The following is a 16,895-nucleotide window of genomic DNA, read 5'->3' as shown; positions in this document are numbered from 1 at the left end:
ACTGCTCAGAGTTACACTTGTGGAACCCCCTGTTTTTTTAAGAAGCCAGTGCAGAAACTAAGAGCCACGTGGCGCCGGCCAGAGCCCAGGAGCTGCCATTTAAAAAGAATATACAAAAAACAAAAATGTTTAGGGGGTAGCAAGGCAGACTTCAGGGTTCGCCGTTGCAACGCCTGGCGATCCAAAATGACGTCCCTGCCGTTTTTGTTTATTGGTGTTAATATTTTTCTTTTCTTTTACAATTTGCCATGCGTTTGTTCCCCTCCCTCGGTCCTTTTTCTTTCTATCATTTTATCAATTTCTTTCTCAAGTTCTTCTCCATTTTTCTTCCTATCGTTTCCTGCTTTTTCCCTTCCAGTGACTCTTTTCTTTGCTCACTTCACTTCCCTTCTTTCTCCCTCGCATATTCTACAGACAGACATGGTTTCCCATTTTCTTTTTGCGCCTTTTTTTCTACCTCATATCCCATTTTACTTTTCTTACCAGAAGTTGTTTCTCTATGTTTCCTTCCCATCTCGGTCTTTTGCCCCCCCCCCCCCCCCCCCCCCCAGCTAGAATCCCCTTAACGTGGAATGCCAGCCCCTTTTCACCAATAACTAGGGGACTATCAGAAATGAAAACAAAGACGAGCGGATGTCAAGTGTCATACAAAGACGCCATAGAATGGACTGGCTTAAACCGTCCCACGGTTCTGTGCCTCAAGTAGGGCCGGGCGCATGGGGCTTTGGGCCATCACCAGGGTCCTCCTGTCAGTGTATTATTCCTCTTTGAATGAACCAGGCCACGCGCTAACAGGTTCCTTCTGCCCCCCTGCTCAGCAGACTTCTGCTTCGACCTCATGACTGCTACTGGCAGGCCGCACCCCCTGTAAATAAACGCAGCCTCGAATCAGATTCATTGGCACTGCTTACCTGAGCACTCGATGTGGAGCACTTCCTTGCTGACGCAGGTGGTGTCCAGGGCCTCCTCCCTTGCGTACTCAACGGGGGTCAGCGGGTTGTGTAACAATGAAACGTTCTTCAGCTTCGGGGAGGTGGACCGCAGATTTCCACAGCCCAGCTCCATGCAGACCCCCTCTGCGTACTCGTCTTTCCATCTGTCTAGACACACACTGGAAACGCTGTCGCCTATCTTCAGCTCACCGCTGCAGGCCCGCATCCTGCCAGACAGTCGCCACTCTTTGTGCTCTGTCAAGGAGAGAATAACGCCAGTGAACAAGTATACCATTGCCAACCCAGGGCCGCCATTTTAAGGGCCGGGACACAGACACATGGACTCAAGAATATCTGGGGTTACCCTTGCACCCCCATGTTCCGACCACAATCCATCCATCAAAGTAAGTATTAGAACTCAATTGAAGTTCCTTGTGACCCCTCCATGATGAAATCGGGATAATAAACAAGTGGCAAATCAAGGGCCCCGTGGTGCATCACGGTCCCTCGCATGGACACTGAATTCAACTACCCCAGAAAGTGTACACAAGCAATCGCGGATACAGGGGAGAGATTAGAAGCAACAAGGTAGGTACACATAGGCTAGATAGCGCATGCAGATTAGAAGTCACTGGGCAGATGACTCTATCGTAACATAAAAGGAGAACAGAAAGGGGCCACTGTGTTCAAGTGGTCTTGCCATGAGTGAGACATGGGATAAATGTCTAAGTGGTGTTTAATATTGAGCTTTCTTGGAGAGCGTACAGTAAGTACCCTGCCAACTAAACCATTTTTGGGGACTGACTATTTTGAAATATTCAGGGACTAGCAATTTTGATAGTCTAGGCACAGTGACATTAAATGAATTGTCCAGGATCACATGAATTGGTAAATGGTGAAGTTGGAATTTGAGTCCAGTCTTTGTATTCACCCTCAAACACATCGTTTCCCATTTTGTTTTCATACGGCAAGGTGCAATTATTTGTGAATGTTTGACGTTCATGAAGTAAAATAAGTCTATGTTTTGCAGACCGGACTTGGAAAATGCACAAATCACATGATGAACGAACATGACAACATTATTTTTGAAACACAGATTCATGCTCTGCCAAAGAACCATGATTGTAGTTTACATTTTCTCAATCACAAATGGAAGACTACAAGTATCAGAAAAGTAACTGTCATGAGACCAAATAATCTCATCTGGGTTGTACTTCTGCAGTTTAAAGATTTAAATACACAAAATGACAGAAACTGGGTGATACGGTCAACTGCTTGTAGACTGTTATTCATGAGAAGAACATTTTAGGGAAATCACCCTTTTTTATATAGAAAAGACTTGAAAATAAGCTCAGCAGAGGCCTAAAACATCTGAACACAGATTCCTGCAACACGTTCTTAACACACCCAGCTATCTTTTTAACCATTGCGGCACTCAATCTTACACATATATACATTTCAACTTTGCTTATTGCACACGATCAAGAGATTCCCCAAAGAAAGGTAAACACGCTACTTAAGGGATAGTGCTATCAAAAATTGTATTGGTTAAAAAAACGGCCCATAATCAAAAATATATATAACAAATATTTTTCAACGAAGTTACTATGTAGAGTTTTGAGCAAATGAGGCTCAAACTCAAACATTTCAAGCACTAGGAGACATTCATTTTGTGAAATAGATGAGCCCCCTGTGCTTGTGTTAATTTCTGCCCTTGCTGCACTAATGAAGCAAATGCCAGCCCCCTGTAATACACCAAAGCTACCAGCAGGTGGCTTTTGCTTCATTATTGCTGGAGAGCAGAGATTAACACAACCTGCTGCTGGTAAGTGCTTTACATTTAATTCTTTTCTGAAAGCACTGCGAAATAAATGCTGTGGTTTTCTTTGTAACTTAGAAAGAAAACCGCAGCATTTATAACATTGTATTTATGTTTGCTGTGTCTTCAGCTTTGAGTCTCCTGTGCTCCCCCGACCCTGGTCGTGGGAGCCTCAAAGCTGAGGCCCCAGCAAACATAAATACAACATTGTTGTATTTAAATATGCTGCGTTTTATTTCTAAATTACCCAGAGCCCGAGAAACGTAGAAAGAAAACCTCAGCATTTAGAAATACAACCAAGTTGTATTTCTGACTGCGGTGGCTACAATTTTGAGTCTCCTGAGCTTGAGCTCCCCCGTGTCGGGGGAGCCCAGGAGACTGAAAGCTGAAGCCACAGCAAACCTAAATACAACTTTGTTGTATTTAAAAATGCTGCTTTTTCTTTCTACGTTTCCCGGAGCCTGAGAAACGTAGAAAGAAAACCGCAGCATTTAGAAATACAACAACATTGTATTTCTGGCTGCGGCGGCTTTCGCTTTGAGTCTCCTGGACTCCCCCATCTCGGGGGAGTCCAGGAGACTCAAAGCGAAAGCCGCCGCATTCAGAAATACAACATTGTTGTATTTCTGACTGTGGCGTCTTTCGATTGGAGTCTCCTGGGCTCCCCCGGGGTCTGACTGCGGCGGCTTTCGCTTGGTGTCTCCTGGACTCCCATGACCTGGGGGAGTCCAGGAGACTCCAAGCAAAAGCCGCCGCAGTCAGAAATACAACGTTGTTGTATTTATAATTGCTGCGCCTTTGATTTTTTCACTTTCATTTTATGATTTCTGTGCTTCCCTGGGCTTGGGGAGCACCGAAAACGTAAAATGAAAGTGAAGGCAGCCTCCCAAGCTCATGTACAGCTCTGCTCAGGCTGCAGTAAGCAAAAGCTCCCAGTAGAGGGCTTTTGCTGCTTGTTTAGTGCTGCCAGGGCAGAGCTTAACATGAGCTGTGGAGGCTGCCTGAAATAGCAAAATGGATGCTCCCATGTAAACTCTTTGAGTCTCGTTTGCTCAAAAGCTTACATAGGAACTTTCATTAGAATTATGTTCAATGCATGTTTTTCATTATTGCCCATCTGTTGGGACAATAATATTTTTGAGGGCACTATTCCTTTAAGCTGTGCTATGGTGATTGCAAAACTGTATATAGCATAGGGAACACAGAACGAATGACAGAATACCTTGATTAGATCAGAACTTAGTTATCACCCACATCCAGGCAGCAGGCTCAGAGCCTCAGAGGTACACTATACAGTATCATCATGGCATGCAAGATTTCTGCTATGTAAACACTGTGCACAAACCTCTGTGCATCAGGCATCCAGGAGGGAGCCCCCTGCCTGCCAGGGTGGGTGCCTAGGACCCTTGACTCCTGTGCCTTGCCATGAAGATGTTTCTCTGCCAGCCTGATGCGATAATTAGCTGCTTCTGTTATTTCTCTGATTCTTTGACAGTGGTTCTGTAGACGTACCTATTGCAGGGATTCTGAAGCCCTACATGAATTGTAAAATGGCACCCCTGTATATGTCCTGTACAAGGTCGAACTGGCCTATAGGTCAATGTTATTTTATGTTAAAGGTTCTTAGATCGCACACTGGCACCACCTGCACGGTTTTTTGGTGGGCTGGTGGATCTGTAAAGCAAAGTAAAGATGGCGGGTTGGTTAGTAGGAGTCAGCAGGAGAAAAGAGCAAGGGAGCTGTGATGTGCTGTTGGCAGCTTCAGTTCAGTTGACATTGTTTGCTGAGCGTGGATGTGTTTTTCGTTTGTAAGACGCCATGTGCTGTTGTACGAGGCTATACGTTGTTTGTTTCATTGTGGTGGTGTAGTAAAGTGTGTGCGGTTTGTTGTGCTCGGTAGGTCTGGTTGTGTTCAGTTCAAGGTTTGACAGGTGTAGGCGGAAAGAGTTTATTTTTAGTAGGGATTGTTAGTGGCCCGTCCTATCTTGCTCCTTCTTTTTTTTGTTGACTAGGGCCCATAGCCCCCCGGTGCACAATCCTGTGTGATTACAATTACCACTCCTATCTTGTGTGCAGAGGTGTGGGTCCTTTCTAGGGCTATTCAGTGGTAGTACCTATTCAACCCGCAGTGTTAAGACTACGTGCCGCCCATATCCCTTCCTCTTTGTATAAAATGGTGTGCAGCGGTCACCCTCTCCCTCACAGGTTCCCTCAGGGGAGGCGCTCTTCGTGTCCTGCGATCCGTCTTTCCGAGTTCGGGACATCTCTCTCTTGTCCTATCCTACCAGGGACCAATCAAGCCTGGCCCCTCTGTCTCCCTGTTCCTGTTTGACCCTCCACAGGGGATGTCATGTCCAGGTCTTCCTCCAATTCAGACGCCTCTTCTTCCTGTACTCTACTTCTGTCTGGCCAGCTCCCTTGTCCTCCTCTTAATGTGCTCCTTTTCATGGGACTTGTATGTTGTTCATTAGTTTTCATTCTGTTCGGAGTTGATCAGCCATGTTTTTAGAAGTTTTCAAAATTTGTCATGGTCCTTCATGGTTCGTAGATCTCTGGGGAGGCAAGATAATGCTCATCTGCCAAGTATTTTCCTCGTGTATGGTTTCGGTTCAAGGTAGATGTCGTTGCTGGATCTGAGTGCTCTGTTTGGCTGGTATTAGATGGTGATTTTCTTTTGTATAAATTCTGCTCCCAGACCGTGCATTGCTCTGTGTGTTATGCACAAGGAAGAAGCATTTCTTGATTATCGCATGTACCTGCAGTTCCAGGGTTAGCTCATTGTCCATTATGATTTCCAGGTTTTTGGCTACTTTGGATGGCGTGGGTTTTGTTTCCAGTTCTGTGGGCCATGGGATGTACTGGCTGCTTCCTTGGACGTTGGATGTAATCCTGATTTCTGTCTTGCCTGGTTTGATTTTGAGGTTGTTGGTGTTCATCCATTGGTAGAGTTCTTTGACAGAGTCTATTAGTGTTGGGTTTTCGTGTTGTTCATCGCCAAAATTGTTGATGATTTGGGTATCATCTCTGTAGAAGTAGCAAGTGAAGCTGTTTCATTTGATGATGTTGACTAGTGCAGTTATATAGATGTGGAAGAGAAGTGGGGATAACTAGGATCCTTGTGGTACTCCACAAGTGGTGTCTCATGGTGTGGATTTGAAAGGTTTCATCCATACTGTTTCTGTTCTTTCAGACAGGAAAGATTTGATCCAGAGCAGCGCTGTGTCAGTGATCCCTATTTCTTCCAGTCTGTTGATGAGGATGTTATGGCTGACTCTGTTGAATGCTGCAAAGAGGTTGAGGAGTATCAGTGCTGAGCTCCTGCTGCAATCTGCAGTGGTCTTTAGGTCGTTCCATATGTGTCTGGTCCAGTAGTTGGTGTTTTTCTACGTGTTCCATTGCTTGTTCGTAAACATAGCTCTCTAATACTTTTGCTGGGTAGAGAATGTTGAGATCGGTCTGTAGTTTGAGAGGTCTTCCACGTCGCCTTGAGGTGAGTTTTAATGAGTGCGGATTTGAGTGCTCACAGTACTTTCCCCATTGAGAGTGATAGATTGAAGAGGTTTAGGTAGCATTCCAATGGTGTGCCCTGTGTAAGGATTGCTTCATAGCTTCGTGGTGGGCAGGGGTCCATTGGTGAGCCTGCCATGTTGCCTTTTTTCACCACGCTCAGGAGCTTTTCTCTTGACATTTGGGTGATGCTGTTCAGTTTGTTCTGTCTTCCCGCGATGGGTAGGGTGTGGTTCACGGTCTGGTTAATTGGTTTATTTGAATAGTCCAGTGTATGTTGGACATTTTATTCTTAAAAGGATCTACAAGATCATTCCATAATTTTTGTGAAGGCACCGCTATGTTATTGCATCCGGGTGGATTTCTCATCTCATTTACAATGTTGAATAGTTCTTTCTGTGTGTTGGTGGCTTTTGTGATCCGGTCATTGTAGTATTTCTTTTGGCTTTCTGAGTTTCCTTTGTGTAAGATCTGATTTGTTTCTGAAAGATTATTATTTTGGCTTGGTCATAGTTTTTCCTCCATTCTTATTCTAGTTTTTTTTCTCCATTGTATTGAGGAATGGCGTGAACCATCTTTCCACAGCTTTATTTCTTGATGGGATGAGGGGCTTTTCTGGGGAGATGCTTTCAATTGATTCGGCGATCCATTTCTGTATTATGTCTGCCTTTCCGTCTAGGTCTGTTGCTTCCAGGATTGATATCAGTGGTTTTGATGATTCTAGATGTTCTTCTAAGTTACTGGTTTTGTTGGTGTTCCAGTTTCTTGTCTCGATCGGAGAGTACTTTTGAGGCAGTTTGTTTGTTATTGCTGGTAGTTGGATCACGAACGGTAGGATGAGGGGGCCGCACCATAGTATTTGTATTGGTGGAGCTGTTGAGATTAGTTAGTTATTGACGAAGATTGCGTCCAGAGTGTGTCCTGCTGTCTGTGTTGCTCCTTTCACAATCTGTCGTAGTCTCATTATCTCAAGCTGCTTAGTTAGTGATTTCTGTGAATTTGTGTTCTCTTCATTCGAACCATATGTTGCAGTCCCAGAGGATGATCAGGTGTTCTTGTTTAATGGCCAGGTTCATAATGGCTCCTATGAAAGTGTCGATAAAGGTAGCGTCGTAGGACAGTGGTCTGTAGATGAGTATGAATGTGAGGTTCGTTTGTGGATACAATGTCAATGCCCGAATTGCGTGCCCAACTTTTTTTTGGTGAAAATGGGCCCGTTTGTTTGCCCATGTGGGACACTTTGATTAGTTACATCACTATGCGGCTAGTAGTTTTGAACAGAGTTATTGTACATATATCCTTTAAAATGCAGAATTTGCAACACATTTGCCCAAAAAACTCCCCCCTGGATACAACTCAACAAAAACATCACAAAAGGAATGAATTGCTATTTGCAAATGTGGGCCACTTTTTCATTGGTACCCGGTTCAATTGTATGCCCCAATCCAACCCGGGTCCTATATATTGGTTTTACTGCAGTCATGCTTTGATTGAGCGGTTAGTGAAATTATCCATCTACACTACAAACTTTGACTCTGAATCACAGCTCCACAAGCTCTCTGAAGTGGGAAGCGCTTTATCCTGTTATATAAGCGTATGATTTTGAGGGGTTTATAATCACATGCATCATGCCTTACGGAAGCCCCTAACTCGTGTGCCATAAAAAAAATAATCACTACCACCTTTTGTGAGCTTATTTATCAGCAATTAATTGAGCTATCTAGGCTTGCACTTTACTTTCAGGCTCATTAAGAGTTTGGATCAAAATATATGAACAGACTCCAAAATTGCAATCACACATAACTTCTGCTGAGGACTATGATTTCAAACTCTACTTGGAGAAGATGACTTTGCTCTCCGGGCAGTCTTGAATAAAATTGCTGCACTTTGCAAAATGTTCATATACTAATTACTGACATTAATTGAACTAACTGCAATGTGGATCCCTGTCCATCGCGTCTGTCTGAGGAGATCTTTGGAACAAGAAGTACACTGGCTGGCAGAGAGCTCATGTCACTTAACAGTGGTGGCCCAGTCCCAATAGAAAAAGCCTGCTTCCACCCTCATTAAAAAGAAAAGCCTTGATGCCGGCTTGGTCATCAAGAATCACCAAATCATCAATCTCCCCTTCTATGGGAAAATTCTGGAAATGGTAATATTCATGTGGCAGGAAAATATTTGCAAGAGGGTGGCTTCGTCAATGTCTTTCAGTACAGCATTAGAGTCGGCCATTGGATGGAATTTGCCTTTGTGGGGCTGATGATTTGCTAATGGATATGTACAGCGATTGTATTTAAGTTCTCGCCTATGTGAAGGAGGCATGGTATCAAAAGTAGACATTGACACAATAAGTTTCAAAACCTTTATTGATGGTTTAAAAGGGGTTGGAAAACTTCTATCCTACCGTATAACTAAGATGGGAGTATTCTTGACCATCAAACAATAAGAAAATACAGTCCTAGTCAGTCCTTAGTCAAAATAAAATAGCCTCTCCTAATAAACCTAATGCCTGCCCTCTTTCTAATACAATAAATGTGTAAAGGGAATGTGTAATGCAAAAAGGAAAATCAATGTTCAAAAGGAATGTCAGTATGGATGAGTAAACTCCCTTCCCCATGTTTTGTAGCATGGGGTAAGGTGGCCCACTTGGACCTTGCAATATTCTCTGGCTTCGGACACAAGGATGCAGTTTGTTTTATTGACCAGGGACCACTTGGCCTTCCACGAAAAAAATCACTAGTTTATTCGCTGGACCGCTTGGCTTTCTTTCGCACCATCCCAGGTCACCTTTTAGCTTGTAATACAGTTCAACAAAAGTTTGTTTCCTTCTCTTCTGGTTACCACAATTCAGTATAGGTTTCACTCCACCATGCTCAATCCTTTCAATCACAATTTGTGGGGTTCCCTTCCCCAAGTTTCAATCACACCATAATAGGCTTCCATCCATCAAACGCGAGCCTCCTTTCACTTTCCTTCAGCTGTTGAAGACTTTCAAAACTGTGAGACTTTTGCTCTTAACTCATGACCATTTCGACCTCAAACGTCACTTTTTCTCTGCTACACCAAGGCCTCTTGGTAATTGTAGTTTCGAGCACAGTACATTTTTCATAGTTCAAAGATATCTCTAACATCCAGGTTTCCCTCTGGTGGGATCAAACCTATCCAGGTTTCCCTCCGTCGGGATCTAACCTAACAGTTCAAATCTTGTATCTCAGTTTCTTTCTCTTCCCACCACTTCTACGACATCATACATTTTACAGAGAATTTTGATTGGGCAATCTTCTCACGCCATAACACTCTGTTACTTTTTATATTTAATTTACAGTTCTTTACAATGCTTTGCTTTCTCTCACGTCTTATCGGCACACGCCTAACCTTCATTCGTTGGATACTGTTGCCATCAAGTTTCATTTAACAGAGACCAGACTTTCATTGCTTTCAACAACTCACACGCTGTTTTAATTCATTTTTGTATTTCAGACTTTGAGCCTGAAGTCAAGGCTTATACCACAGCTGCTGCTGCACTTCCCCAGCTCTGCCGTTCACCCGGGATGGTGGTTGGTATCGTTGAAACATAAAAGCGGTTTGTCTCTTCTCTCTGGCTGGGATTCCTTTCACAACCTTGAAGGCCCTTCAGGGGGTAACAATGTTTTGCTGGGGTGTCCAAGGTTTCTCCGTACCTCGGTTCCATCCCTAGCTCTGTTGCTCTGCTCCACCTGGTTCTCCATTGCTCTGGAAGACCTGCTCCTTCTCGTGCCTCTCCTTGCTCCCCTTGCTCACCTTGCTCAGAGTGTTTTTCAGTGTTCAACATTTTAACCATGTGAGGGAGAGCTAATAGGTACCAGGTGTATGTAATTAAGATCAAGAGCCTGACCCTGCCTGATCTTATTAGTTAGACATGTCCAATATATTGCAGGAGTGGGACTCCTTTAAGCAACAGGCCGCCTCTTCCTCGGCTCAGTGTTTGTGTTGGAAAGGGGAGGAGGGGTCTGGGAAGTTAGAATATCCTATTAAATAGGATGGGTCAGGGGTATTTGGAAAGGGGGATACCATGTCTCACCATCAGGCGTTCCTCCCTAACTCCCTGTGAGCCCCTCACCCAGGTGATCCTCCCGCACTTGTCTACCCACAGGTCTGGATCCAAAGGCGATGGCCATGCCCTGCAACCCGAGTAAGGGATCCCCAGGGTCTAGGCACTGAAACACCCTCTGGTTTTTCACACCATACTGGAGCTGTTAGTTGCCATTCGACTCGCTGATCATGGTAGGTTGTTGGCCCATTTATGGGAACTAGGGGCATTTAGGAAAATGTTCTTGAATAGATTTCCATGACTCTGCAGGTCAGAACCTAGCAGGTGGGCAGGAGGTCCTATGTCTTGCTTGTTGGTCCTGTGCCTTAAGGGCTTCCTCTGGGATTGGTCCTATTCCATCGATTGTTCAGTGAACATGTCAGGCTGCTGGATGACCTGTTCCCGAAGCACGGCCTGCAGTGTCATCAATATTCTGATTCTAAATAAATGTATGTCTGTTTCCAAGCAAGAACCGAGCAACCCTAGAATCCCTGACAATCTGTCTGACCTAAGTCTCTCCATTCAAGAAAACAAATAGACTAAAACTAAATCCCGACAAGAAGTACATAATTTGTATTTGTTTGAGGAACAAGGATGCTATTTTGAAACAGAAATCACTTGTAACAGCTCATTTACAGATGGCAGAGGCATTTCCCTGGCAGGGTTCCTGTACAATAAGACAATGATCAGAACAAGTGGTGAGCCAGTTTATGATGATCTGAACAAAGTGGGACATATAGCAGTGTGAATATTTGAAACAGTTGACATTAAAGTGGGAGGCAAGTCCTTCAAACTAAAGAGGAGAACTGTTCAAATATTCAAAATTAAATTATTACGCAGCACTGAAAGGAGTGGTGCTGTCGGATAGGGGGGATGTGGGAGAGGCAAGTGGGAACTCCCTCTATGGCAAGTAAGTGAAGTTAAAGCCAATCTTTGAAGAGATCCATAGTCGGGCTGGCTTTGATTGTGTTGGAGAGCATGTTCCAATGGAGCAGAGGAAAAAGGGAGAAAGAGCGGAAGCAAGAGGAGGCACAGGGGACATGGGAAAGTGAGTTTAAGTGCAGAGGAGTAGCAGAGGGAATGACATGGTGAGGTGACAGAGGTACAGTCAGACGGATACTTAGGAGCAAGACCACTGATAGCTTTCTAGACTAGGAGAAGGTACTTAAAAAGAGAGTGGTTGTGGATAGAGAGTGAACCAGCATGGTGTTGATAGGTAGAAATGGGGGAGGATCTGGGTATGTTGTTGAGAGTGCAGGTAGAGAAGTGGAGGACTTTTTCTAGAGGGTATAAGTAGAGAGGAAGGCCATGGAGTAGGCTCAAGCAGTAGTCAAGTTTGCTGAACACTAAGGAAGAGATTGCAGTTTTGATAGAGTGGTGAGTAAGAAGTGAACACATTTTCAAAATTTTAAGAAGGTTAGTACGAGCATGCAGAGGCAGTGATAGTGATGAAATGTTTCAGTTGAAGGTCGCTATCAAAGGGGACTCCAAGGTTGCGAGCCTAGGGTGAGGGAGCAACACTGTCAGGGGGGAAGGAGATAGGAGAGAGGAGGGGAGGGAAGATGTTGGGAGCTGGACGAAAGATGAGCTCCGTTTTTGAAGATTTTATTAGGCAGCAGTGAGCCATCCAGTGACAGATTGAAGTGAGATAGTTGGCAATCCGTTGACAGATGACTGGGGTGAAGAAGGGAACAGAGAAACATATTTTAGTGTTGTCAGCAAAGAGGTGCTAGTGAAAGCCAAAGGATGAAATAAGTCTTCCAAGGGCAGATGCATAGAGGGTCCTTTGCAGACTAATCCTTTGCAGACAGCAACAGGGATTTTATTAGGCAGAGTGGGGGTCAGGGGTGTGCGAGTTACAAGAGATTGTGGCGGATTGACCTTCTAGATAGGAGCCAATCCCGGTGAAAGCAGATTTGTGAAACCCAAAGTCCTGGAGAGCGAGGAGGAGAGATGAGTGATCAACAGTTTCTAAAGCTGTAGAGTGGTCAAAAGGATGAGTACAGAAGAGAGTTTAAAATTGTGAGCATCAGAGAAAATGTTGGAGACATGCATAGGTGCCGTCTTGGTGGAGTGTTTAGTATGGAAGCCAGATTGAAGTAGATCTCCAAGGCAATTATTTCAAATGTACTTAGTGATCCAATTGAAGCCTACCTGCCAAAGGACCTTTGAATAATGGGGAAAGAGGAAACTCAGCATTTTATTCCAGGGACGTTTGGATCCGCAGAAGGATTCTTCCAAACAAAAGTTTTTTACAAATAATAAAAGGGGAAGGACAGTTGCTAATTTGAAGAACGCAGGAAGAGTCCAGCGGAAAGAGAGAATAAAGAGCTCAGAAAGATAAGGGCTAGTGATTGGGACTAATCGTTCACCGGTTGAGAAGCAAACTGGTCAACAGGTCCACAAGATGGGTTGGCCCTGTGAAGGATGGGTACTCATTTTGTTGAAAAGTTAGGGAAGAAGTAGTCGAGAGTAGAAGGCAGAGAGGCAGAAAAATTGTTGTTGGTCCTGAAAGGTGTTTCAGGGTAGGCCATGACGTATGTGAAATGTGCAGGTGAGATGTCATTGATAACTGTTGTGTGATCCTACCCTGTCGACGAGTGCACACTGTCAACATCCTGTCTAACTGCAACCTTGAGCATGTATGCACATATTTTTACCTACTGAATCGAAGGTTTTTAACACTTTAAAATAAATGAAATGAACAAATCAGAAGAATAAAATTGCTCCTCATTCAGATGTTTACACCAGCCCACCATTAATGGTGTGGGCAAACTGCTTCTACAATGCCTCTAAAATGGATGCCAAAAATGCTCTCCTGATTTTCACGAAAAAAACCTTTAATTTGAGATAATGGCTCTCAAAAGCAAGGGAGTGTTGCAAATCGCTTAGACAAGCAATTATGGCCAAGCAGGAACATTGAAACATATCCCAAATCGTTGTGTTTCCAGGTGATCAGGTAAAAATGGAAATTAATTGAGTTAGTCCAGTCGAGTCGGAACAATTTGTCGTAGTTTTGCACCAAAAAGCATCACATTTCATTAGGGGGCTCTTAAACCATCCGGGCTACATCTGTTGGCTCCAGTTTTTTTGCCCTTGCTCCTACCTCTGAATGAGCTTGTTCATGTTCTGAGAATGCTCCCTGAAAGAGGGTGACTTTAAGACCCTTTAGAAGCAGAGGCGCGTCTCAGTATTCCCGAAGGATAGAGGGAGCGTGGGGACTAAGGTACCCTGTATGGACATAGTCAACATCCCATACCAATGGCGTCAAACCACGAACCACCAGAAAGCTGCCAGAGATGGAGCTCACAGGTCAAACTGATGCATACCTATAATTTGAAATTATACCTCAAATACAGTGGTCATTTATCCTTTGCAGGACAATGTATAGGAGGGGGTGTGCGATGCAATAAATATAATTTCCAATGCCATGAACAGTGTATAATGTTGTCAAGAGCCAATGAGAATTTATAGAGCAATACAGTTATTTGCATTCCTAATTTGTGAACTTAAGTGATGCATGTCAAATTAGGAATGTTGCAACTTTTAGCAAATATGTAGTGGAGGCTGTTACATAGCGGGAGGTATGTTCTGCCCACCCACTTTTTATGTCCAGGCAGACTGCAACTCTAGTTGCAACGCATTGCAAATGACACACTGTATTGCAACCACAGTTCAGTCTGCAGTGTTTGCATTTGCAACAAATCTACAAATACGTACATTATTTGCAAATGAAAAGACTCATCGTCCTCCACAGAAATATGCATAGGCCAGGTGCTGGGCTCACTGAAGTGAAGCCCTGCCCCCGTGGCATGGGCAGCACTGCGCAAGTTGAGCCGCTAGACAATGACGTCAGCAGCCTCATTCTGTTGCATGTGTGCCTAATACATAGCCCAGTGAGACAGAGCAGATTAGAGGCTGTTCGCTCCTCCCTTTCCCAGTCTGCAACAGGCAATGGCGGGAGCAGAATGTGAAGGGGCAGTGTTGCCAGGTCAGAAGGAAAACATAAGCTGAATGCCCCTACAAAATAAGCCCAAATCAAGCTGGCTCCCAACCAAATAAGCTGAAAAAACAAGCGCACCTCTGAAACACTGTGGATAGGTCTCAAAAGTAAGAAAAATAACAATAATTCATCGAGAGAACACAAAGATAATATGTCAGAGCAAAAAGCATTTATTAAAATTGCATTTTATTTGTCTAGCAATTAGTGTCTATTTTCATTTCTTGTATGTGTATGACTTATAAAAGCACATAATTGGCTTTTTGGATCCTTGGCTTCTCTGGTCCATTTGCCCAAATCTGGTCCCTGATTTGTTGCTCTCCTCCGGCCCTTGGCTCCCTTGCATGCCTGCCAGGCAGCCCCATGTCCTTCGTGACACTGATACAGCCCAGGTATTTTCTGTTAAATGCTAGGACTTGTATTTTTGTTCATCCCATTATAAGTATGGGCTTACAAGGACCACCATGCAAAGTGAAAATTCAGGACTGGCTCATGGCATCACGCATGACATGGGCCACCCACCCAGTTGCTCCTCTTTTCTGTTGCCCCTATGGTCCCTGACTGCCTTGTGAGTCAATCTCCTCTGGTCAGTCGCCCTTCTGGTCTTGGGCAACCTGGTTGATCACTCCCCTCTGGTCGTTGGTTCATATGGTCCATCACCCCTCAGGACATTGGCTCCCTCATGAGTTGCTTCTCTAGTCCATCACTCCTTACATTTTGATGTAATCATAAAATACTTGGGTGGTTACCGAGGATAGTTTTTGGTCAAATACGGAAAGAATAGCCATGCGGAGGGCTTACAAATCATCCTCTTGTACTCACCAAGGGAACTAGCCAGGTGCTATGGCAGTCATCGTGTTCACGCTAGAGTTGGTCTGGCAATGCACTGAGCAATAAGGAAAATCTTTGAGCTCTCTTTAATCAAGCCCTAATATCAAACTGTGTGCTCGAAGTGCATGCCAGTGTTTTTTCAAAGCAGTCATGTGAGAGTTAATGTCTTAATTTAGAGTAGTAAACCCGTTATTGGTGTAATAAAACCAGGTCTGCTTCAGCCATTCAATTTATGAGCACTGCATGTCCTTCTCTGGAGTCCTGTTACAAACACTGCCAAAGCCAATAGTTTTGGCTAGTGTAGAAGTATTAGGAATTTGGCAGGTAACAAAAGCCCAAACTGTTCGCATTGCCAATGCTTGTTTTTTAAGGACTTTACCCCTGGACACACCCTTTGCCTTCTGTCTTACTTTGCTGAAGTCAATCGCTGGAAGCAAGCAAGATGCAGGCAGGCTCGCTGGCAACTGGCAACAGGTGCCACAGCCATTCTGCCACTGCTGCTGGAGTCGAGTCAAGTTGGAGTGACTCTACTGATTGACTGAATTTCTTCTCAGTTTAGCGTTATTTAATACATGTATGCACATCTACTGGCCCACCCCACCTAATCCGACTGCACCATCCCCCTACCATCAGAATGTAGGCACGATTGTGTGTACTACATTCTGATTGGAGGGGCTGGTGGTCTTGGCTGCCCATTAACTCTTGCTGTTCAATGCAGCTTAGCAAGGATTGGCTGTTCGGCCCAGTTGTCAAACGAAGAAGCCAACAATAAGCCAGGGGAAACTGCCCCATGGCATATTGTTGGCATCTTCACTTCACTGGTGCTGCAGCGCCGTCCCCTGCTGCTAAATTCAATTTCTAATGAAAATTAGCAGCAGGGGTTGGCACCGAAGCGGTGAGATAACTTCCCTGTGCTTATTGTTGGCTGGCTTCTTCACTTGCCTTCACCGGCTCCGTCCCCTGTTGCTCTGAAACTTAGCAGCAGGGGATAGCACCAGTGAAGTGACAATGCCATCAATAAGCCACAGGGAAGTACCCTCCTATTTCGATCATGTTCTAAATTGAAAGGGGGTGGCTGGGCGAAGGGTCACTCCCAACCTCGCTACACCCCTACTGGAAAGTAGCATCAGAATTTTCATATGGAGAGGATATCTTGTTCAGGGGAGAGAAAGCAGTACTTCAACAAATACGTAACCTCAGACTGCTAAACAAAACACACCTGTGCAACATAGGGATCACATTAACCAAATGACGCATGAAAGAGTGCTATTGTTGGTCACTAATGGAACAGGAAAATGAGCAAGCTCTGGTAAGGTGTTATGTGCATGCAGATATTGACTAGCAACTGAAAACACATGAAGCTCTGCTGTCGAGTGTAGAGGCTCCAACCCTGGACGAAAGTAGGATTCAACTTTACCTGACCTATAACCAATTGGAGACCAACAGTTGGTTCAGAAATGTCATGGTAAACTATCCAAATGGATGGAACTTCTATTCCTCCTCAATATTACCACAAATACAATCATACAACTGCTCAGGCAGTTGTTCTGTTGTGTGGGAATCCCCACGCAACTGGTGACTCACAATGGTGTATAGCTCATGTCTACTGAAATGTTATGTTATTTTGATTATGTTATTGCATGGTCTCCAGGCACTCATGTGGCTCTGTAAGAATAGTGGGCAAAGTTGGTTAGTGACCGAGAGATGGATAGGATTGAAATTGTGCTCATCTGTTCG

At 44.3% G+C, this 16,895-nt stretch overlaps 1 protein-coding gene across 1 annotated transcript in view; it reads right to left on the bottom strand.

Annotated features, from left to right (window-relative positions):
- The window catches only part of LOC138569491 (scavenger receptor cysteine-rich type 1 protein M130-like), a 512,555-nt gene that overhangs the window by 362,726 nt on the left and 132,934 nt on the right, over positions 1 to 16,895 (bottom strand). The window contains exon 4 of the mRNA XM_069647512.1: positions 912 to 1,187. Coding sequence (XP_069503613.1) covers positions 912 to 1,187 — 276 coding nt within the window. The remainder of the gene's footprint in view (positions 1 to 911; positions 1,188 to 16,895) is intronic.

This window comes from Ambystoma mexicanum, chromosome 2q, assembly GCF_040938575.1.
Source record: "Ambystoma mexicanum isolate Mex_15411 chromosome 2q, UKY_AmexF1_1, whole genome shotgun sequence".
In the NCBI taxonomy this organism is placed as follows: domain Eukaryota; kingdom Metazoa; phylum Chordata; class Amphibia; order Caudata; family Ambystomatidae; genus Ambystoma; species Ambystoma mexicanum.
This window is presented reverse-complemented; position numbering and strand designations above follow the sequence as displayed.